Source organism: Danio rerio, chromosome 12 (assembly GCF_052040795.2).
Source record: "Danio rerio strain M-AB ecotype USA chromosome 12, GRCz13ab, whole genome shotgun sequence".
NCBI lineage: Eukaryota > Metazoa > Chordata > Actinopteri > Cypriniformes > Danionidae > Danio > Danio rerio.
Genome location: NC_141032.1, coordinates 9,617,531 through 9,642,966, shown reverse-complemented (window position 1 = coordinate 9,642,966; position 25,436 = coordinate 9,617,531). Strand labels below are relative to the sequence as shown.

The following is a 25,436-nucleotide window of genomic DNA, read 5'->3' as shown; positions in this document are numbered from 1 at the left end:
TTAAAACAATTGTTTAAACAATTAAAATGATACACACGCAAACACAGGAGCGTATGTATGTATCATTATACATTTACATTATAAAGACTTCAATTATTTATAAAATACAAATTTAATGATACTGTTTTAATAATAAGAATGACTAAAGCATCATAAAAACATCACTGTTTAGTAATATTCATGCCCATCAAAATTGCTTTATATTGTTTAGAAAATTATTATCTCTTTTTTCCTTTAAAGGTCTTGACGGCTCAGGATCTGGTGGACTTTTCGCCGGTCTACCGATGTCTTCACATCTACACTGTTTTGGTAATTACCATCATCTCATTTCCTACTGATATAACTAGAGTTTGGTATGTTACTTCAATAGCTTAATACAATTGTAATGATATAATTTGTGAATAATTACTAATTACATCATTACAATTGACGTAATAAACTACTTTATCGCAAAAGAAACTCTGTTACTCAAGTAATTCAATTACTTCACTAAATACTAATCCAAGGCAAGACAAGGCAAGTTTATTTATATAGCACATTTCATACACAATGGCAATTCAAAGTGCTTTACATAAACAAGAATAAAAGAAACAAGTAAAATAAAAATAAAAACAAATAATAAAAATGCATAAAAACAAAACAAAACAAAACATAAAAACAGGTAAAATGTGATATAAAAGAATGAAGAAGAAGAGAAAAACATGATAGTGCAATCTGTCGGACGCAGCACAGTGCTCATTCAGTAAAGGCACAGCTAAACAGATGTGTTTTCAGTCTTGATTTGAATGTGCCTAATGTTAAAGCACATCTGATCATTTCTGGAAGCTGATTCCACGTAAATGTCATTGCGTTTACAAAACAAATGAAACATTTATTTTTAAACAATTATTACAATTAAATTATTTTTTTATATAAGACAAGTGAGATCATTTAGATTTGTTTACAAAATTAACACTTAAAATTTAAACAATATATCCATTTCAGTGTAATGACACCATATCTCATACACATCACATTTCATTTTTTCTTAAGCATATGCAGTTGTTGGACAAATAAATCTTTCTTGAGTTTAACATAAATACTGAAAATAAATCGCAAAATAACTGAATAACAGAAAAAAAATATATTTACAAATTACAGCTACTTTGAATTTATTTTATCTTAAACTAATTTCTCAGCTAATTCTTTCCCTAAGTATATGCGGTTGAAAAATGATCATAGTTGAATAACACAATCATTTTGCAAAATGTTTTACTGTGCTTCTCTGAATTGATTTATACAGAGCTGTTGAATATATGTCCAGTAATTTAAGTAACTTACACTACCTGACAAAGGTCTTGTCATCGTTCCCAGTTGTAAGAGCAACAAATAATAACTTGACTTTTAGTTGATCATTTGGAAAAGTGGCAAAAGGTAAATTTTTCTAATGAATCATCTGTTGAACTGCATCCCAATCATCACAAATACTGCAGAAGACCTACTGGAACCCGCATAAACCCAAGATTCTCACAGAAATCAGTCAAGTTTGGTGAAGAAAAAAATCATGGCTTGGGTTTACATTCAGCATGGGGGTGTGCGAGAGATCTGCAGAGTGGATGGCAACATCAACAGCCTGAGGTATCAAGACATTTGTGCTGCCCATTACATTACAAACCACAGGAGAGGGCAAATTCTTCAGCAGGATAGCGCTCCTTCTCATACTTCAGCCTCCACATCAAAGCTCCTGAAAGCAAAGAAGGTCAAGGTGCTTCAGAGTTGGCCAGCCCTGTCACCAGACATGAACAATATTGAGTATGTCTGGGGTAAGATGAAGGAGGAGGCATTGAAGATGAATCCAAAGAATTTTGATGAACTCTGGAAGTCCTGCAAGAACGCCTTCTTTGCCATTCCAGATGACTTTAATAATAGGTTATGTGAGTCATTGCAGAGATGTATGTATGCAGTCCTCCAAGCTCATGGGAGTCATACACAATATTAAATATTTTTCCCCTGAACTATGACTTTATATTCTATACTGTAAATTATTTCTGTTAAGTGACAAGACTTTTGTCTAAGCAAAGTCAGACCTTACTGTCCTAATTAAATAATGAAAAATCAAAACATGATTAAATGTTATTTTGGTAAAATAAGCCTATTCTAGAGGCCTTTGCTTTTCAAATAAGCTACTTCTGATTCCAAATGAGCAACTAGAACTAGAAGTTATTATTTGTTGTTTCTGAAATGTAGGCAACAATACTTTTGTCAGATAGTGTATAAATAACTTTAAGCTACTCAAAAAATGGAAAGTATTCCTGTACTTTACTTTTTCAAATATTTCACATTTTTTGTATCTAATTACACCCAACACCGGATTTAACACACTGCAAAAAAAGCATAATAAAAGTCATGACACCTGAGGTTTTTACATTACTTAACATAATTTAGAAAGTTAATCAGGTTTTTAACTTATTTTTTTATTAAACTTGATGTTTTTAGTCAGCTTAATTGATGCAAGTTAAAGGTATTTCTAAAGTTAAATTGTTTCGACCTAATAATTCAGTTGAGCAACACATTTTTTACAGTGCACAACAGATACAGGCGAAGTCTGAATTATTAGCCCTCCTGTATTATTTGCCCCCCTGTATATTTTTCCCCCAATTTCTGTTTAACAGAAAGAAGATTTTTTTCAACATATTTGTAAACATATTTTTAATAACTAATTTTTAATAACTGATTTCTCTCTTCATGATGACAGTAAATAATATATGACTAGATATTTTTCAAGATACTAGTATACAGCTTAAAGTGACATTTAAAGGCTTAACTAGGTTAATTAGGCATTTTAGGGTAATTAGGCAAGTCATTGTATAAGAATAGTTTGTTTTTTCAGACAATCCAAAATAATGTTTCTTAAGAAAGGTAATAATAGTTTAAGATTACACTTTTCATGCCAGATAAATAACATCTAGGCCTGGACGCCATTCCCATCCGAAAATGTCTGTTTCTCAGGGAATCCAGACAACAAGTCAGCGGAGCCGCCTAATACCCAAAACTGTTAACCAGTATTCAACTGAATTAATAGTCTCCTATCAATATAGGAGTTGACTGAGAAAGCTAGAGAGGAGCAGAAGCAGGAGACAAAGCCATGATGATAAAGAAAGAGCAGTTTTATAATAATCAAAATTGCGTATGATTCACTTCTCAGACCATGATGAATCTAACAAGTGTTATTATACCACCAGCCCCAGCCATGTTAAAATTATCCCAGCATTATCCAAAGACAATACAGACATTAAAATGGAGACATTATCTTATCTCTTACTCATGAAAGCAAGTGTTGCTTGAATCCACACAGTCATAAAATTATTACAATGGAAAAATGAAATACTAATGAAGCCATAATTATATGAAAATAGTAATAATAAAATTTAAAACATAATAGGTGACGCGGTGGTGCAGTAGGTAGTGCTGTCGCCTCACAGCTAGAAGGTCGCTGATTCGAGCCTCAGCTGGGTCAGTTGGCGTTTCTGTGTGGAGTTTGCATGTTCTCTCCGCATTCGCATGGGTTTCCTCCAGGTGCTCCGGTTTCCCCCACAGTCCAAAGACATCCGTAGTGTGTGAGTGTGAATGAGTGTGTATGGATGTTTCCCAGAGATGGGTTGCAGCTGGAAGGGCATCTGCTGCGTAAAACATATGCCGGATAAGTTGGCGGTTTATTCCACTGTGGTGACCCCTAATTAATAAAGGGACTAAGCCAAAAAGAAAATGAATGAATCAATGAATAAACACAATAAAATGACAAATAATAATCAATAATAATAATAATAATGAAATCATTAATTAATGATCAATAAAATTATGTAATGATAATTTTATACATGACTAATGATAGTATGATTTAATAAAATAATTAAATGAAGAATAAATGAATGAAAACAAATGAAAAACACACACATAAGTTTGCTACTAGGATTGTCAGATCCTTAGTTAGATTATTTAATATTGACCTTAAAATGTCTAATAAAAAATTTAAAACTGCTTTTATTTTGCCTGAAATAAAACAAATAAGACTTTCTCTAGAAGGAAAAATATTATAGCAAATACTGTGAATGATTCCTTGCTCTGCTAAACATCATTTGGAAAATATTTGAAAAAGAAAATTTGCAGGAGGGCTAATCATTTTGACTGTTTATCAACTGCATCCATAACCTTTCATGAAAGCCTGTTTGACTTGTGTTTTTTTTTTTTGAAAAACATTCCTGTTGATCTGTTTCGCCTGGCCACTGTTTTCACTGAAACTCTTTTCCCCCAAGTGCCTCCTCAAACATTAATGTCCTATAAAAGCAAAAGGGGATTTCCAGAGTTTTGACTGCCGAGCCATCAATATTATTTTTGCCATAAACCAAACGCAAACTCCAGAGAGGTGAGACGGAGTTTGTTAGTGCTCGGTGCCATCGCTCATCTGGTCAGAACTAATCCTGAGCCCATCAGCGCGCCAACAAAAGGGGTCAGACTGCAGCATCTAATGGGACTGACCGAGCCGTAACCCCCTTTTCGCCATAAAAACAAAAGCAGTGAAAAAGTTCTTTGCTTCATTCAGATTGTGCACAAACTGCGGCGCATTCACTTGGCCGTATGGGATGAGCCCAGCGCTTTCCCCTCAGTGGCTCAGATAATGAGAACACGAGCGCTTTTGACCGCTGTGCTACCCGGACGCTCACAGGTGCCGGCAGGGGCCGAGGGCCACTTTTCTACCACACACAGTGAGAGAAAGGGGGCGCAGGTGCTTAACGTTTAGGAGATGTACATTTCAGACAACACTGCCTCTGTAGAGAAACATGACTTTGTTTGCATTTTGGATAAACTTTAAAGGATGCATACAGGTGAAGTCAAAATGATTAGCCATCCTTAAAAATCTTTATTCTTTTTCAGTGATGTTTTTCACAGTATTTTCTGTAATATTTTTTCTTCTGCAGAAAGTCTCATTTCTTTAAGTTTGGCTGGAATAAACCGTTTTAATAATAATAATAATAATAATAAATCCCTTTTAAATGGGTGGTCCAGGGTGTATTTTTAAAGTACCATGAAACCCCCTCGTTTCAGCAGGGTGTTTTCACACCTCTACTTTGGAAAAAGTCAGAAAAGTGGGCGTGTCCAGCTCTGTTTAGGGGGGAGTGTCGGAGGAAGAAAAGAAGCTTGGTGTGGGAGTGTCTATTTGGGCGCGCTGAATTTCAGAGTCAAAACACACAACCACAGCGGACAATGTGACTGTGTTTACATGGACATCTGTAGTCGAATTATTTGCCAAATTATTAAATGGTGGACTTTAACTGCAGTTTGGCTCTTTCATTCAGGGAATTCATTCATGTCCCTCTCGACAAACGAGATATTTGATTCGAGGATCTGCTCTAAGCGTGTATTTTTCATGCAATGTTTGATACCGCACGGCGAATGAGAGGAAAAAAAACTCAGCATTTCCCGGAAACTTAGATGCACTCGGCAGGTAGCGTCAGAAAGCCGCGTGTGTTATTCCGGTCACAAAATCCAACACGAGGTTATAGTTTGGTTGTAACTGTTAGTGCTAACTTGTTTACACTGCTGCAATAGTTTGTTTGATACGAATAAAATACGAACTGAATAAACAAAGAGCACTGGTCGCTCACTTACCAAATCTGTAGAGACAGGACAATCCACAGCAACTAGAGCCGCGTCTTTATTTAGAGGAGAATACAAGCGAATCCGGATCTCAGCGTTTGCAGATGAGAACAGCTCTAAGGTAAACAATGTTCCTCCTTAGACACGCAAGTTATTGTTGTCGCGCGTCGCGTACACTGTTTATCCACACGTGACTCAGAGCTCTCACAGAGAGAAAATGAAAACGAAACTTAACTGCAGAAAACTATAAAAGCAACACTTCACGCTTGTTTTGCCAATACAACGTGGCGTCTCTGCCGTCTACACTCTGACAGCAATGAATATTAATGAAGTTGCACAATAGAGCGCGCTGATTGGTTTGAACCAAGCCTTACTCATGCATTAATGCAACACTCTGTAAGACGTAATAAGACTCACTCTGGCACAGACGCCCAGTCTGCACGCTGGAATACAACGCTATTATGTCATGACCGTGACGCAGCTTCAAAAATTCGTTTCAAACCGGAAGTACGAATTTGCTTGAAATAACGCAAAAACAAACAATTTACACTTTTTAGTTGAAATATAGGTGTCCTAATAGTGTTTTTAGCAGTCCACAGTCCACGACTGTCAACAGCTCAAAAAATGTGTTTTGGTGTTTCGTGACCCTTTAAGGCTTGGTTGTGTTTATAAGATACAAAGCAATGTGTTCTCATGCTTCACTTGTAGAAAATCACGTTATTTGTTCATGAATCTTACTTTGATTATATACAGCTACTAAGCTAACATGAAAACAACTGTCATATTTCCTAATTCCTCGGAAAGTCTGTCCTCAAGAGGCTCTGATTGATCAGCTAACATAATGTGCTATGATTCGCGGATCGGCTCCATGTCACCAGGAAACGTCACGGCTCTAACAGCACACGCTTTGCCTCTGTTGTGTAAATACTGTCAGTCAGAGTAGCTGTTAGCCGTAACAGTTTGTGCCTAAATCAGACAGAAAATGAAGAGGACGCCTGCTCTCTAAATTGCATCTGACAAGTGTCTTTCTCATATATTTGGGTTATAAGCATGTGTAAGTAATATGAAACGTTCACATATCTTTTGTGAGTTTGTTATTTGAGATGTAGAAAGCAGATAAAGCACCTGCATATAAAGACACTGCAGCGCTGCTGAAGATTGTGGGTGTTTACAACGGTTTGATGGATAAATATGAATTTGTAGCTAAATTGTTAACGCTGCTAAACAGCATTTCCTGTTGTTTACATCCTTGTTTACGTCCTTGCTAAAACATACCGTTAACGCTAGGCACTATGTATGTAATAGATCAATTTTAACAAATAATAATACTTACAGGTTTTGGCTCACAATCCACTGCTTCTTCTATCATGGTTGGAGCTAGTTATTAGCTAGTGCACTAGTGCAACCATACTTGCTGCAGCTTTTTGGTACCGCGGTAGTTCTAAAAAAATCAAAAATAAATTACAGACGGCTCAAAATAAGTTGTGTAGAATTGTTATGAAAGTACCTCCGCTGACACATTGAAATAATGAACATTATAGTCAAAGTAATTTTTTAAAAGTTGAGAAAAGGGTGACATTTTTAAAAATTAGTGATGGTGTTTTAGATTTTAAAGAAAACGGTCTCAAAATATTTTCTTAATTATTACGTTTTAGTTAGTGAGGTTCACTGTCATTCTACAAGAGCGTGTAGCAGGGATATTTACCCATATAGATTCAAGAGTGAATCAGGTAGAAATTATTTTTTGTGTACTAGCTCTGCTGCTTGGAATGTTTTGCCCACAATTTTTAAAGAGATTCAAATTGAGAGTGTTTTTAGAAGGGAAATTAAAAAGTGGTTGTTTTACAGTTGAAGTTGAGGATTTTGTTGTGCCGAGTTGCTGAGCTGATGATGTTTGCACTCCATTTATGATTTGCTCGTTCATTTTTTTAAGAATATCGAGTTTTTAAAATATGTATGAATTAGTCTAACTGGCATATTTTTGTTAAAATTGTCAAATAAAATCAATCAATAAATCAAGCTGCTCCTTCTTTGAGGAGTTTTTAGCCGAATACAGCACTAAACTGGGAGACATTCTAGAAGCTGTCCTTTGTCAAATGCTAGCGCTATATCTGTTTTATAATTCTCTTGAACATAATTAAAATTAAACTGTAAGCACTTCTCTCTTTATGCTGTGTCCTTTAGAAGCCCAAATACAGAAACCGGAGAAGCTTTGTGGAAATAGCAGCATTTATACGAGTAACCTGAAGCATTTGTGATCCCACTTTTCCGGCTGTATTTCTTGTAGTCCCCAAACTTCATTCGATGTAGGGTTTGCTAAGCTAACTCTGTAAAAGTCAACCTCTCCCTTTGCATTGGACTTTGAGCGTCTTACAATCAGAGATGATGTTTATGTTCGCACAACTACATTACACATGAGCTAAAGTTTAAAATATGATATCCTAGTGGACCACCCTTTTAAGGTCACTGTTATCCATTAACATTTATCCTAATTAACTTTAAGCCTTTAGTTAAGCCTCTACTTAAGCCTTTGGTTAATACTAGGATCTTGCAAAATAAATAGTATATATGCTCTTATCATCATGGCAGATATGAAAAAAATTTGTCAGTAGAAATTAGTTATTAGAACTATAATGTATAAAATGTGTTGAAAAATTATTCTCTCTGTTAAACAGCACTTGGGAAATACTTTTAAAAGAATGAAAATTTCACAGATGGGCTAATAATTTTGACTTAATAATGGTTAAAGAATCGTTTACCCAAAAATAGATTACTCCATAACTTACTCACCCTCAAGCCACCCTTGGTAATATGACAAGGTTCCCACAGGTCATGGAATTTTTGGAATATCAATAATTCATTTTTTTTTACTTTAATTAATTAGGGGTTGCCACAGCGGAATGAACCGCCAACTTATCCAGCATATCCACCTGCAACCCAACACTGGAAAATACCCATACAAACTCTTTCACACACATACAATACTGCCAATTTAGCTTATTCCATTCACCTATAGCGCATGTCTTTGGACTGTGGGAGAAACCAAAGCACCCGGAGGAAACCCACACGAACACGAAGAGAACATGCAAACTCCACACAGAAATGCCAACTGACACAGCCGGGGCTTGAACCAGCGATCTTCCTGCTGTAAGGCAATCGTGTTACCCACTGCACCATCGTGACGCATTTGTGGAATATCATGGAATTTTAAATGTTTTTTTCTTGCCATTGAAAGTCTGGGAATTTTATGTTGTTTTTGTGCAAGTCTTGGAATATCCAGGATTTTTCTTTGACTTTTAAAATGTTACTTCCATTTATCAAAAAAAAAAAGTTTTTCCTTTTATTATGGTTAGGCTATAATTTTACTACCATTGTTTTACCACTTGTTAACTGCTAATTTTTTGTGGTTACCAGGCTCTACCTGTTAAGGCTGGTTTTTATCTTAGAACACAACCAGTCCCTTCTGGATTTTGCAGGAAAATTCCTGAAAATTGCAGCCTGCAATGGCTGATTTTTGTGCCAACATTCCTTAATATTTGCAACATTTCTTTTGTTGTATGGCTGTGAAAATATACACAAATCTACTCTTAGTTCTTTATAACTTTTTTGACTTGAAGAACTATTGGTCTATTTATTTATATAAAGGAGGAGAGAGAAACAAAGAAATGAAGTGTTTGTCTCTTAATCATTTAAAACCCACTACATCATATTTGATACATGAACGATTTTAAATGATCAAAATAAACAAAACTGTTAAAATCTCTTCAACAGTAGCATTAAGAAAAGCTTCAGATTTTAGAAATTAGCAAAAAATACCATCATCTGCAGAAATTCCCCAGTATTTCTCTGGTGCAATTGGAAGATCACAATAATTATCCCTGAAAAAGCCAAAGCAGCGCAGTCAGTTATATATATATGTATATATAAATATATGTATATATATATAAATGTGTGTGTGTGTGTGTGTGTGTGTATTTGTATGTATATATATTTATATATATATATATATATATATATATATATATATATATATATATATATATATATATATATATACATATATATATACAGTTGAAGTCAGAATTATTAGCCCCCTGAATTATTAGCGCCCCTGTTTATTTTTTTCCCCAATTTCTGTTCTGTTCTGGAAAGATTGTTTCAGCACATTTCTAAGCATAATAGTTTTAAAAACTTATTTCTAATAACTGATTTATTTTATCTTTTCCATGATGACAGTAAATAATATTTTACTAGATATTTTTCAAGACACTTCTATACAGCTTAAAGTGACATTAAAAGGCTTAACTAGGTTAATAAGGTGAACTAGGCAGGTTAGGGTAATTAGTCAAGTGATTGTATAACAATGGTTTGTTCTGTAGATTATCGAAAAAAAAATTTGCTTAAAGGGGCTAATAATTTTGTCCCAAAAATGGTTTTTAAAAAATTAATAACTGCTTTTATTCTAGCCAAAATAAAACGAATAAGACTTTCTCCAGAAGAAAAAATATTATCAGACATACTGTGAAAATTTCATTGCTCTGTTAAAAATAATTTGGGAAATATTTCAAAAAGAAAATAAAAATCACAAGGGGGCTAATAATTCTGACTTCAACTGTATATATATATATATATATATATATATATATATATATATATATATATATATATATATATATATATATATATATATATATATATATATATATATATATGTATATACAAAACGATCATTATTTTTCAGTAGTATTCAAGCACACTGTGAGCATATATTAGGACTATTTCTTGTTGGCGTTCGGCATCTATTTTGACCCATAAACTTTGACACTTGACATTAGAATTATGAAGGCATGTGCAATATCGAACAGAGATATTTTACTATTTTTGAATATAATATTTTCAGATATCAGTGGTTTTGTTAATTGACCAATTTAGGCCTTTTGTGAATTAATAAATATGACACTGAAGTCCATGTCTAATTGAACAATTTTTGGTTGATTTGCTGTATATGCTGAATCATTCGTTCAAATTTTTTTTTGTTCATTTTTTTTTGTTGATTTGTTCAAAATAGCTGGTTTATTTAGAAACCAGTGGATAAGTGAATCGTTGAACTTGCCTCCTTTCAGATTCATTCAGTGTCAAATTTGCAATCATAATAGTGCTGTTGTATAAATAAACATATTTGAATATGTGATAAACGTCAAACATGATTTAAATTAGCTTTTAGAATCATATTTTAATCCATTTGGTCTTTTCTTGCAGGGAGACAGAGAGACATTTGAAAATTACTATAGGAAACAAAGGAAAAAACAAGCAAGACTTGTACTACAGCCTCAGTCTAACATGGTGGGTATTCTTTGCCCTTTGAACAATTTGTTATCATGTATGTATATATATATATATATTTATATTTAAAATGCACTTGTTTTACTGTAGCATGAAACAGTGGAGGGCTACAGGAAGTACTTTAATCAAATTGTTGGGTAAGTTCAATGTGGAATTATTAAAACGTAATCAAAAATGTACATCAAATAATGCTATTTCCCATCACTCTTTGCAGGTTTTTTGTGGTGGAGGATCACATATTACACGCCACACAAGGCCTGGTGACCAGAGCCTTCACCGACGAGCTGTGGAACATGGCGCTGTCCAAAATCATCGCAGTTCTCCGCACACACTCTGTGAGTCCTACGCATTTAAAGTGACATTTAAAGGCTTAACTAGGTTAATTATTTTAACAAGGCAGGTTAGGGTAATTAGTCAAGTGTTTATCTAACAATGATTTGTTCTGTAGACTATTAAAAAAATATATAGCTTAAAGGGGCTAATAATTTTGACCTTAAAATGTATTTTCTTTTTATTAAAAACTTGTATATTTTAGCCAAAATAAAACAAATTAGGCTTTCTCCAGAAGAAAAAACTATTATCAGACATACTCTGAAAATTTCCTTGCTCTGTTAAACATTATTTAGGAAATATTTCAAAAAAAAAAAAAAAAAATCTGTAATACTCTGGAATAGTCACATGATTTACATATTAAGAATCCAAATAATTCATATAATTAATTAGTAGAAATTTTGTAGATTAAGGAAATCTGGTCGCATCATCAATTTATTTACATTTCAGGAAAAAATAGGTTTGAGCCTTGTTGAGTAATGAATATTCATTATATTTATTTATCGTGTCTTGTTGTTTCAGTGTGTTAAGGAATTTAAGTTAATTGCATGTGTTAATCAAGCGGCAACCTCCCGCTCTCTCTCAGGAAGCCAATACGGAAGTAACTAAAACTGCAATTCATCCGAAATTCCGCTAGTCCTGGCCGCTCCTGGCTCCAAAACAGAGCAAATTTTAATTGAGCCCACTGTTAGAATGGCCAACTTTACAGCAGAAAAAAAATGTGTTTACAGCCTGGTACAAAAAAGATTTTGGTTAATACAGCTAATATTACCCTTCATTACAACTGTAAGGGGGGTAAATTTTTTTAGAACTCATCCGTTTCCTTTATATTAAGTTATATTAAGTTTGCATAATTAAGGGCGTGGCCACTTGAGTGACAGCTAGGTCTCGTTGGTCGCCGTCACGTCACCTCAGCTGAATCCTGCATTTTAGCCACTGAAATCGACATATTTATCGTATTTCTGTGTTGTTTTATGTGGCTTTACACAGTCAACTGCCTTTTGGACTTGTTTCCTACACTTATTTGATGGAATGTCATGCTAAGTGCACGTTATTGTGCTCACAAACCATTCACGTGGCCTCCGTTTCACATGTGAGTAAAGTTATATACTTATATACCATCTCTATACATGTATTTGTTTTATTTAAGATCATTTATCGTTTTTATTTATATTTAGAGCTGTAATGCACTCCAGAATCTGACGGATTGATTAGCTGTAGGCTCTAGAACAGTCATCTGAAGTGTTGTCATACAGTGTTATGCTGGATTTCATCAATAGCCTTACATTAACTAACACAGACTATATCTGAAGTGTTTGGAAGTAATTTGCGTTTTCCTCCTGTTGAAAAACGTCATAAGAACAATGTTTAGTGGCTCAATGTATTACAGCAGTGTTTTTAAAAGTCTAAACACTTTATTGATATACAACCAAGCACAAGTGGTCAGAATACAAACGAGTCACAGGTGATGAAGTATTAAGCGTTCTCCCAAAGTAAAGTGTGTCTGAACCAGGTCCAAGCAAACTGTCAGCAGGTGTCTGTAGCTCCGCTCACTCTCCGCCTCTTTGCCCTTGTTTGGTATCCCGCCGTGGGTGTGATGATGCGCAAACAAAATGGCGACGGTTGGCCGCGCCTACTTGTGGCTTCTTTTGCGCTTTTTAGAAACCTATGGGTGACGTCACAGATACTACGTCCAAATATTTTACAGTCTATGGTGTTAATGCATTTTTGCTAACTCTCTGTTTAGTTTTTTTAATAGAATTAATTAATTGTAAAAAAAAATCTAATTCATTTATGGATTATAAACACAAGTTTATAGTCGTTATAACGAATAAAGCAGAACAATAAAGCCCTATTTACTCCTAGTATCAATATATATATATTTTTTTATCGATTCATTCACAAGTAGATGGCGGTAAACAGGTGTAAGCAGAGTGTAATGTATATAGACTTTTTCCACTTTTGGCCTCTTTCATAGGTAGTCAAAAATAAGTTCTGTCATGTTGTTTTTATAGTGTAAATGCTGGTCAAATCCTGTCAAACAGCCTTAAAGACCTACAGTGCAAATTTATTCATAGTGCTTCACTTTTTCCAATTTTTTTTTTATGTTACAGTCTTATTCCAAAATAGATTAAATTTATTTATTATCTCAAAATATTACTCACAATACCCCATAATGACAATCATTTGCGAGAGGTATTTTTGTGGACAGACGACGAGGTTGAGTTGTTACTAAACGTAAGAAATAAATAGCTGCACAATGGCGCCTAAAACAAACAATAGTGCAAACAACGCTCCCATTTCTGTGTCCATGTTGTTGTTTACAGTGAAGGCTGGTCTGCTGTCTTACGGTAGCACTAAAGCCATGTGTTATAGTCATGTGATAGGGGCTTGACGAATAATGGAAGGATACGCAATAAAACAAAAGCCCCAATCAGCAGCCACGCCTCCGTTTTCAGATGTCTCCGTTTTCCCTCATCCACACTGAGACGGAGCAGCAGCGTTTTAGAATGAAAACGGCCTGTCCAGCTTTTCCAAAACGCTCCGTTTTCGGCGTTTGAAAACTCCGGCGTCGTGTGGACGGATGGCGTAACCGTAGCAAAACTTATGCGTTTTCAAACTAAAGTGCATTAGTGTAAACGGGGCCTGAAGGACTTTCGACAACACTAGTCTTGATAAAGTCCGATCACAGCAAGGGGGATGAACTGTTGAGTCTCATGCAAGGCTTTGACACCCCTCCTCTCTCCGCTGTCCTCTGGCCGAAGTCTCTCTCTTTTTTTTTTGTGATTGAAAGTTAGCTAGCAGTGGGAGAGATCAGGCTTGACCTCTTTGTTCAGGCCGCAGGACTCAGGCTGTGAGCTCCAGCCGCAGGGTATTTGCATAATCCCTCGCTGATTTACAACTGACTGGCCCTCCAAACACACTCTCAGCCCCAGCAGTTTAGAATATTCACAGTTAATCTGCTGTTATTGTTGCAATCTGTCCTCATTAGGCCCAACTGACCTCTCCATTAGATCAGATTGAATGGATCGCCACTGAAAGGGCTCACCAGGAAATGCTTCCAATTATCATTCCAAATGCCTTGTTTTGAAAATAAACCTCACTGACTAAAGCCCTCTTAGCTCCTGAGCTGCCTGCAAGAAAAAAAGATAGTTTTGTCTCATGGGAGACGTTTGTGCAGTCGTTTAAAGGTATTAAATACAAGAATTGATGCTTGGAATGCCACATGAAAAGAAACATAATTTATATATATACATTAGATACATAATTTATATAATAAATATGATCATTTGAAATACAAATTGTGTAATGGGGAACAGATTAATACGTATATTTGTGTGTGGTGCACATCAGTACACAAAACAGGTTAAATCAATATACATATAACTAGGGTTGCACGATTAAATGAAAAGAGATCACAATCTCGATTCGACCCTACACTCGATCTTAATTCAGCTTTTCTACGATTCAGCCAATTATATATTCAAGGTCAGGAGAGAAGCTTAAAGGCAGCCGCACAGGTCCTCACAGGAACATGAACACCTTCAAATGGCATCAAAAGTGTCACATACTGTATTTATAAAGTGTAATTCTCCCAGAAATGTCATTTCTGTCTCATGTAATGATTTATTTGCGGCCGCAAAATCACACATGAGCTGATGACGAGAACGCGTGCACGTAGCACGCCAATGACGGCTACTTTAGCGAACAGAACCTGCATATGCTGTAAATAACAAGTTATAAAGCTGTAAATAACGTTCGGTTTGTTGCACAGAGAGATCGTATGAGAACCGCGCTGAAAGAATGATTTGCATGTGTGTGTGTTTTGTCAAAGTGACGGCAGCCATGAGCCGCACTGGGAAGTGAAAGTGAAACCTGTGCGCACATCATTTAAATGATCACAAAGCATTTCACAGTGATGATTACGACAAACATTTGATATGTTTTTTCTTTTCTTTGATAGCTAACACAGTGTTGTGCATGGAAATAAATGTTTTACAGTGTCAGTATAGCTACTCTAGTTTATATAATGTTGAATATAAGGCAAAAATGTCTGATTTTACCAGTGAAAACAAATGGTCTAATAGTGCTGACAATGACAAATGACAAGCACATGTCTTAAACATAATAATTCAACTTTATAATTATGAATAGCTGTATTTTGATGTCATCATTTTACTGTGAATTAACAAACAGGACATATTAAAAGTCTGTTGAAGTCCACCATAATGACTACAAAATTTAGCCTTTTAAGCAACAGTAGAGCTACACATAGGCCTAATACTATTAGTGTTGTTTTACCATATCATCACTTTAGAATGATAAAGTTCTATCTGACATTTTTGTCAAAATATAGTTATTAACATATTCTTATTAAATGACAACTTATTGTTTACATTTTAAGACTTTAAAAACAATGTTGCACACATACTGTTTGCTATATGGATTGCAAAAACTTTTGAAGCTCAATATCTCAAAATCATTCAGAACGCAGATAGAACCTTATAATTCCAAGGTGTTAATATGTTTGAGAATTAAGAATAATAATAGTCTACTCATATTAACCTTTATTTTACATCTAAAGAATCGTGAGAAAGAATCGAGATCTCGATTTTAAGCAAAAAAAAAATCGTGATTCACATTTTAGCAGCCCTACATATAACCAGCGCTTGACATTAACTTTTTTGTCACCAGCCACTGTGGCTAGTAGATTTCCAACATTACTAACCACTCGTCATTTTCACAAGCCACAATTTTGTTGTTGGGAAAATATATTTTATATCCATAAATTTGATTTGCTACTAGATTTAGACTTGGTGTTATGTCCACATGCTTACTAATAAATTGACCATTGAGTAATCGTTAGCATCCCTAGTTTAATCAATCGTTTAAGTAATGGCAATGTTATTAAAATACCACAGACAATCTATCAATTAATCTACCTAATCTAACTTTTTGCCTTGGTGCGCCTTTTTTCTTAGGTACACAACGCATTGCAATGAATGTATACAATTTTATATTTATATTGAAACTAATTAAGTCAAGAATATGAGAATGATACCTTTTATATTTTTTTACACCAACAAAAATGTCTTGTGGTAGGCACTTGTTTAATAAAATCTTTGTAGTTAGTAGATTGCCAACATTACTAGCCACACGTCATTTTCACTAGCCACAATTTTGTTGTTGGGAAAATATATTTTTATATCAAATGAGCATGAGCAAATGGGTTGTGGTTTCACTAGGGCACTAGACTGACTACTGTTCATCTATTGATCTACTATCATATCCGTTAAAAATAAATGTAAAACACTCTAAATCTGTTGAAACACATCGATCTGAAGGTGGTTTGGTTTGTAGCTGGACCTTTTTGGAGTTTGCTGACAGAAACAGTGAACAGCTGTTCACTGAAATACCACCGAGTCTCGCTGGATCCTACTGTGCTGGCGTTTGTCCATTATAAAACACTCGCAGGATGTTAATTTGGACAACTATGCGGATATTTTAAAGTGTTAACATAAAGAGAACACGCATAGTTTGTGAATTAATGCACTTGTGCGACTCTGATACAGTACAAGGCACAGATGTGAGGCACGTGCGAGCTAGTTATTATAACTTTAATCATCGTGGCCCTTACATTTGCATGACAGTTTGATTTATACAACTGAGGACGTAGTCCATCGTTTACGCACCACAGTATGAAATTTAAAGGGCCATGAAACCCCCTCGTTTCAGCAGGGTGTTTTCACACCAAGTCAGAAAAGTGGGCGTGTCCAGCTCTGTTTAGGGGGAGTGTCGGAGGAACTAGAAAGGCTTGGTGTGGGAGTGTCTATTTGGGCGCGCTGAATTTCAGAGTCAAAACACACAACCACAGCGGACAATGTGACTGTGTTTACATGGACATCTGTAGTCGAATTATTTGCCAGATTATTAAATGTTGGACTTTAACTGCAGTTTGGCTCTTTCATTCAGGGAATTCATTCATGTCCCTCCCGACAAACGTGATATTTGATTCGAGGAGCTGCTCTAAGCGTGTATTTTTCATGCAATGTTTGATACCGCACGGCGAATGAGAGAAAAAAAACTCAGCATTTCCCGGAAACTTAGATGCACACGGCAGGTAGCGTCAGAAAGCCGCGTGTGTTATTCCGGTCACAAAATCCAACACGAGGTTATAGTTTGGTTGTAACTGTTGCTAACTTGTTTACACTCGTTGCAATAGTTTGTTTGATACGAATAAAATACGAACTGAATAAACAAAGAGCACTGATCGCTCACTTACCAAATCTGTAGAGACAGGAACTAGAGCCGCGTCTTTATTAAGAGGAGACTAAAGCGAATCCGGATCTCAGCGTTTGCAGATGAGAACAGCTCTCAGGTAAACAATAATCCTCCTTGGACACGCAAGTTATTGTTGTCGCGCGTCGCGTACACTGTAATCCACACGTGACTCTGAGCTCTTACAGAGAGAAAATGAGAAAGAAACTTCACTGCAGCAAACTATAAAAGCAACACTTCACGCTTGTTTTGCCAACACATCGTGGCGTCTCTGCCATCTACACTCTGACAGTAATGAATATTAATGAAGTTGCACAATAGAGCGCGCTGATTGGTTTGAACCAAGCCTTACTCATGCATTAATGCATCACACTGTAAGACGTAATAAGACTGACTCTGGCACAGACGCCCAGTCTGCACGCTGGAATACAACGCTATTATGTCATGACCGTGACGCAGCTTCAAAAATTCGTTTCAAACCGGAAGTACGAATTTGCTTGAAAACACGCAAAAACAACCAATTTACACTTTTTAGTGAAATATAGGTGTCCTAATAGTGTTTTTAGCAGTGTGGGACACATATATGACTGTCAACAGCTCAAAAAATGTGTTTTGGTGTTTCGTGACCCTTTAAGCCATAGTCTGCATTTAACAGTGGGGCTGTTTTTGAGTCCGAATTAGCTTATTCAATAAAGGGATAAAGGGTATCTTTTCCATCTCAAAGGAGTTTTTGTCCTGACGACTCATGATGCGGGAAATTTCTGCAACTTCGCAGCTAAAACAACAGCATAAACAACTATGACAATGATCACCTCAGGTGAAGATTATATATTTTCGTCAATGTTAAAGGTTACTAATGTGAGTTTGAATAGCATTTTACATGGCATTTATTGACATACTAACAGCATAAGAAAATAGTTTACCTCAGATCTTGAAAGTAAAAAATAACTAGCAAATATATTCAATTAAATTCATGTTTTTATATACTGCTTTTTACAATACAGATTGTGTCAAAGCAGCTTCAGAAGTTCTAGTAAATTTAAACTGTCTGTCCAGTTATGTAATTGAGCAAGTCGTTTCACCAGCAGAGAAAAGACCATTTACTTTGAGATCTCAAGCTTCCCAAGTCATGAAATTAGGTAAAGGGATGCAACATCAGTGATTTGTTTTATAGGCAAACACCACTTTCTTGAATTTGATGTGAGCAGCCTGCACATATTAATGAACAGAGTTGCGACTCTGAATCAGTTGCAACGCTTTCATAGTACTATAGTACCCTAGATTATTTCAGTAGAGTCAATAAAACATACCAACTACTGACATTTAAATGCATTGTTTTCGATTTACTCACTATTTACTCTCTCAAGTGATTCCAAACCTTTCTGAGTGTCTTTCTTCTATCGAAAACTAAAGTAGATATTCTGAAGAAAGCTGAAAACCAGCAACCACTGACTCTAATGAAAAACAATGGAAGCTAATGGTTACAGGATTCCAGCTTTCTTCAGAATATCTTCAACAGAAACAAATGACAATTTTAATAGTCACATACACCGTAAAAATATGCAGTGAAATACAATCTCTAACTACTTTTATATAGTTTGTAGCTAAACGTTTATATTTTATATTTGTTCTGTTTTCTAAAAACTCATTTTCTATTTCTTAACCTTTTCTTTTGTCTCTTATTTAATTCCATAATTAATTTCTTTTTGATAATCATTTTATTCCCAGAGATGGGTTACGGCTGGAAGGGCATCCGCTGCGTAAAAACTTGCTGGATAAGTTCGTGGTTCATTCCGCTGTGGTGACCCCAGATTAATAAAGGGACTAAACTGACAGAAAATGAATGAATGAATAATCATTTTAAGGTGGTCATTTAAGCATTAAATAAGCATTTCAATGATTATCGTACTGTGTATGCTAATCAAACAGGATAGAGAAAAGTGAAAGGAGAGTAAATAATGACAGAATATTCAGATTTAGGTGAACTATCCCTTTTAAATCCTAATAAACGAATCAACTGTCAATAATTACTTTGCCCCGGGGCTTATAAATAACGTTTCTGTGTGTGTGTATTGACATTGACATGCTTTGTCAATGAAGTACATCATGTCCTGAAGTGTGGAGTGACGGCATGTGTAGCACTGCTTATTTAAGCGTGTGATTTACGCACTCACTCCCTGCGTCTGAGAGGCAGGCCACTGCGCCCTATCTAAATGTTTAACAAGAGAGTCTCACTAGTGCAAGGGGCTGTAAATCAAACCTGCAGCTCCTGTACAAGCAGCCTCACTATCAGAGCACAGCAACCCGGAAGACACTCGTCTGGCTCTGGCTCTAGAGATCATTGTAGATCCTGATGGCATCAAATGTAAAAATGCTGTTGTTTTTGTCTTTTTTGTAGTCCAACAATAAAAAAATCCTTCTTGACAAGCAAAAAATATGGTCTTGTTTTCAGAAATAACGTATCAAAATATAGAGTGTTTTTGTATGTGTGTTACCGGGGCTTAATTTGTGGCGGAACACGCCAGATCCAAATCCGGCACCTCTGAAATCTGACCCGGCACCTCATTTTACCGATCCCCCTCCTCAACCACCCTCCTCTCCCGTCCCCTATTACTTTCACTTTCTTTTGCGACTCCCCAACCCTCTTCTCTTACGTCCACGACACCCCCGCCCCGTTCTTCACTTTTGTCCGCGACACCCCTCTGCCAACCCTGTTCTGGAATCTCGCAATTCACAAATTAAGCACTGTGTGTTACACATTTTTAAAGTAACAAGCCATTATTTAGTACTCGGGTTACTTTTTTATACAGTGATCACAACAGCAGGTTATGTGTGCTAAACTCTGGATCATTAAAACTTTCACATTAATTACATTAGCTATGTTTTTATCTACCTATTTCATGCACATTTTAGATTAGATTAGATTAGATTAGATTAGATTAGATTAGATTAGATTAGATTCAACTTTATTGTCATTACACATGTACAAGTACAATGCAACGAAATGCAGTCTAGGTCTAACCAGCAGTGCAATAGCAGCAAGTGCAGGATACAGGAATAAGTTATAAAGTGCAGTTATAGAAAACTATAGTGATATTTACAGATGGATGTACTATGAACATTATATACAGGTTGGATAAGCTATGAACAGATTTACAATATATGAATATATGTGCAGGTTGCTATTAATAATCAGTAGTGTGCAGATAGATAAACATGATTACAAGTGTATACGTTACAATATATGAATATATGTACAGGGATAGATAAACATGATTACAAGTGTATATGTAACAATATATGAATATATGTTCAGGTTGCTATTAATAATCAGTAGTATGCAGATAAATAAGCATGATTACAAGTGTATATGTATAGTGGGTGTGTACATAAATACAAATGTCCATATGCAGTGGGTATGTACAGTTCAATAAGTAAACAGTTCAATGTGGTGCAGTGAATGTGCAAATTTTAAATGTGCAAATGTTAAACAGTGCAGTTATTGCGAGGAGTTTAAGTTAGAGGAGAGTGGGGGGTATATTGGGGGGTATATTTTAGAATATTACATAAAAAAATCTTAATGGACGTGCGTACTTTTTGAAAATGAGCATAAAAAACGTATGCGCACAACTGAGTAGGATAAGCTTCTAATCCGATAGGAAAAGATTTGCAACTTGCATATTAACATATTTAGCAAATAAATCACACTATTCGCGTCATATGAAATATTGTTCTGATCATTCTAAAATCGCTCAGCCAAAGAACGATTTTGCAGCTCTAAAAGCCATTGTGTGTTCATTGTATCGCTCAATACTGATAGTTTGCATTGCTACTGATAAATAGCTCGTTTAAACACAACACCTCCAAAGCAAAATGTTTTTGTGTGTGTCTTTTACACAAAACAAATTGTGTGCCGAGTACATTTCACCAACAGCAAGTAATGAATTAATATGAAATTGTACAAATTTACAACGGTTTCACATGCTACAAAGTCATTATCATTTTTATAGTGTATCTGCCGATTTGCTTGTGGACTTTCACTCTTTAAAACTGTTCAACCCCTATATCATACAAAACAAAACTGAAATTTGCTTAATTTTAACACTAATACCATACAGAAATGTATTTTATATATATAAAAAAAGACTTTCAAACAGTCAGTTTTATTCCCATCTATATGACATGTCGGAAGCGTTTTTGTTTTTTTATAGAAGCATAGAAATGTTTCATATTTTAAATGTGAAATAATAGGGAAAATACCTGATCTAACATGTGTTTTGGTCATTTTAGTTCAGTTTGACTATGAAAGCATGGAAGAGAAAGTCAATTTAAGACTTGTTTAAAGTGTTTGAAAGGTTTAGCACATTTTAAATGTGAAACTATGGGAAAAGGACTTGATTTAGAGACTTGCTAGAGTTTGAATATTTGCATTGCATATTGAAGTTTAAATTATTAAACGAAATCACTTGATTTGTTGTTTAAGTGCATCTTACATGTGAAATGAAATTATGGAAAAATGATTTTAAATGGGTTTTGGTGTATTTTGAATGCAAAGTGGTATAATGACTTGATTACATACATGTTTTGGTGCATTTTCAATACAAACTTATTAAAAGTTTCTAACTGATTTTATTTATTTATTTTTTTGTGATAATTTTCTAAGAACTTATAACTAGTAATTGTGACCGTTAACAAACCATAAGACTTTTAGCTCAATAAACTAAGCCAGCATTTAATAATTCATATTTAGTACTTAAACAAAGGTGTCACCCTTTAAATGTTAAATAATTGATTAACGACTTTAAATAGTCTTTTAGATGGTTTAATTTATTTTGATTGCTGAATTATTGAGAGAATGACTTGATATTAGACTGCTTAAAGTACGGTGTTTCAGTGCATTAGGAATATTAAAAGAAAAGAAAATGACTTGATTGTAGACATTTTTTTTAAAGAAGTGTGAAGTGTTTAGACCATTTTTCATTTGAAAAATGAAAAATACCAAAGTATTTAGAAACATATTAGCAAATCTGACATCGTCACAATCTCTGCATTAGGATAAACCCATATCTTAACTTACTGAACATTAAAAAAATAGTTTTGCTGTTTGTTCAAACTGCTTATTTATAATGAGCTGCATCAAATCAACGTTAGGGCTCAAATCAATGGTTTTACAGTGTAATTAATCATTAACTAATTAAACACTCATCATCATTATGCCTGCCAAAAACTGGCATGCTAGCATGTTTTCATTAAAAATCCATTGATGTAGTAAAGCATATTTGAGTTTAAAACAGGGTTCCCACGTTTATTAAAAGTACTTAAAAGTATCTTAACTTCAGAAATAAGGATCAAGGCCTGAAAAGTACTTAAAAACAAACATATATTTTTAAAAAAGTGCTTGAATTCAATTAGAAATAAATTTTGTTTATGGATTTATTTCAACAGTTTTACTTTATTGTTTATTACGGAATGAAAAAAGTAAAAAATTCAACTAAATTTAAATCTTGTACAATAACACTAACAAATAATGCACATATTATCAATATTTCAAGAGCCACATTTGAATATTACCAGTATTAAATTTAACAAATTTTTTAAAAGTTCTTTAAACATGACTTTTTAAACTTTTTTTGAACATTACTCTGACATTTTTAGCATAAACATTATTGTAAGTGAAATGCTAAGTACATTAAGGACTTTCATGGAACTACATGCTGGTGTATGAATTACACAGATGCTTGATTTAAAATTAATAACACTTTAAAAAGTCCTTGAATCTGGTGCCCATGAAAGTGTGGGGACCCTGTTAAAAATTATTCTTAGAGCCACAAGTATATTTGATGGATCCTCAAGAATTGGTTCAGATCATCAGCGCTGCTGTTTAAAAAAATGCTGCCCGAAGTTGCTGTGGGGTTTTTGCTGTGCCAGTGGGTGGGCAGGCCTGTGTGCACAGACATTGACTGATTCTGTCAGTCATCAGTCCCCAGCCTGGGTCAAGAACTGCTCTCTCCTATTTAACCTCACCGACAGGCCTCCCCCTTGCTCCATCAGCAACGGGGGAGGCCCGGACCCCCACATTTACATGCTAATGTAAGCTAAAGACTCATTAAGACCTGAGTGTATTTGATCAATAAGTGACTGGCTGTGAGTTACCCATTTAGAGGGAAATGCTGAGCCTAAACTAATCTGGGCCACAGAAATGTGATGCAATCGAGATTGGATCCTCTTTTGGAATCAATTAAAGCTTTTTTTTTCTCTTGTTGAATTGTACTCTCTAATTGAAAAACGTGTTTTTTTATATACATTTCTCATCGAAGTATTAACATAGACTTTGCAGTAATAAGATTGAGCTTTATGTGGGATTACAATGTCATTTTAATTTATTTCATTCATCTTAAAACCATTGAACTGCAGTCATTTTGGTATTCTATAAATGGTTTTGATATAAGGCTTCAGACAGGCTGTAAACAAACATTTATTTCTAGTTTTCTGTGTTTTAATTAGGTTATAAGATTCTGATGATATAAGATTCTGAAGGTATGTTAAGCTTGAATAAAAAATATCACGGGTTTACGGTTTTGTGATTACTGCTCTAAAATAAATTCTTTTTAAATGTCTGGGTAAGAAACGATTTTTTTCTCCTCTTTTGAACACTAAATATTTTATTTTGAGAAACATTTATAATTTTTTGGAGTAGTAAACATGTCAATCTAAATAATTCAAATGAATCTTTGACTTCTGTTGTCTTTCTTTGCAATTTAAAACGGCATCTCTGGATAACTTTTCTGCTGGAGATACTGTTGTCCTAAAAAGCTGAACAAAAAATGTGTAAAATAAAATAAATAAAATCTTAAATAAAAAAAATAAATCCTACACATACCCTAGGAATGAATATCAGAAAAAATTTGGCGGTTTTAAAAACCTTGACTTTTCCAAACTGCGGTATACCTTGAAAACGGTTATCGTCCCATGCCTAGTTTTAATACATCATTTATTCATGTCGAGCTGAGTTTTTAGTGTAATTTCAGTCTTACAAAAATAATCTAAAGAAATGCTCAAGAAACATTTAGAATTTTTAATGTTGAAAAAAATGTACGCTACTTAATATATTTGGTAATATATCAGAAAACTGAAAGTCAAAAAACATTATCCCCTCTAAAATGTATCTTGCAGCTGAACTTCCATGATACAGTTAATCACATAGGAAATAAATGATGTAGTGGCATATGTATTATATATGTTTAGCTTTGGAAAAACTAAGTTTTAACATGCTTTTACTGATTCTTTGTTAAAGAAAAGTATTAAAAAGTATTAATTATAGAGAAAACAGATTTTGTCACTTATGGCTCATTTCCACTGAGTGTTACGGTCATTCGGTTTGGTACGCTTTTATGGCCGTTTCCACTGTCCAAAAGCGTACTGAACCAAACCGTACCGTACCACTTTTGCGGCACCCTTTCGAAAGATTACCAAACGAAAAAGGTTACCAAAAGGCGGAGCTACACGCGCAGCTGAACACTGATTGGTTACAGAGATACTTTACAAGCTCGTGGAGCTAGACAGAATGAAAACAATACTATATGCATATAATGACGAGCCATGGATGACGCGATCTCAAACAAACCTTGTCGTCGTCTTGATGAACAGACACAAAGCCAAGAAAAAAAATCTGCCGTGTGCTGTTGTTGCTTTACGAGCCCGTCTAAAAGTGCGAGGGGTATTCGTTTTCTTCCGGGAGCGCGCAATCGCGTCTATATTTGATATAACGAACTTCTTGAGCTGATGATAATAATGTGTGCGTGATTATTGAAGTGTCCCCGTCATCTGATCCATTCAGAAAGAAAAGGAGA

At 34.9% G+C, this 25,436-nt stretch overlaps 1 protein-coding gene across 12 annotated transcripts in view; it reads left to right on the top strand.

The window, feature by feature from the left end:
• The window catches only part of exoc6 (exocyst complex component 6), a 122,652-nt gene that overhangs the window by 39,973 nt on the left and 57,243 nt on the right, over nt 1–25,436 (top strand). For all 12 annotated transcript variants that reach the window (XM_087274851.1, XM_087274849.1, XM_087274854.1 and 9 more), the window contains exons 8-11: nt 241–309; nt 10,894–10,977; nt 11,068–11,114; nt 11,192–11,312. In XM_087274851.1, coding sequence (XP_087130977.1) covers nt 241–309; nt 10,894–10,977; nt 11,068–11,114; nt 11,192–11,312 — 321 coding nt within the window. The remainder of the gene's footprint in view (nt 1–240; nt 310–10,893; nt 10,978–11,067; nt 11,115–11,191; nt 11,313–25,436) is intronic.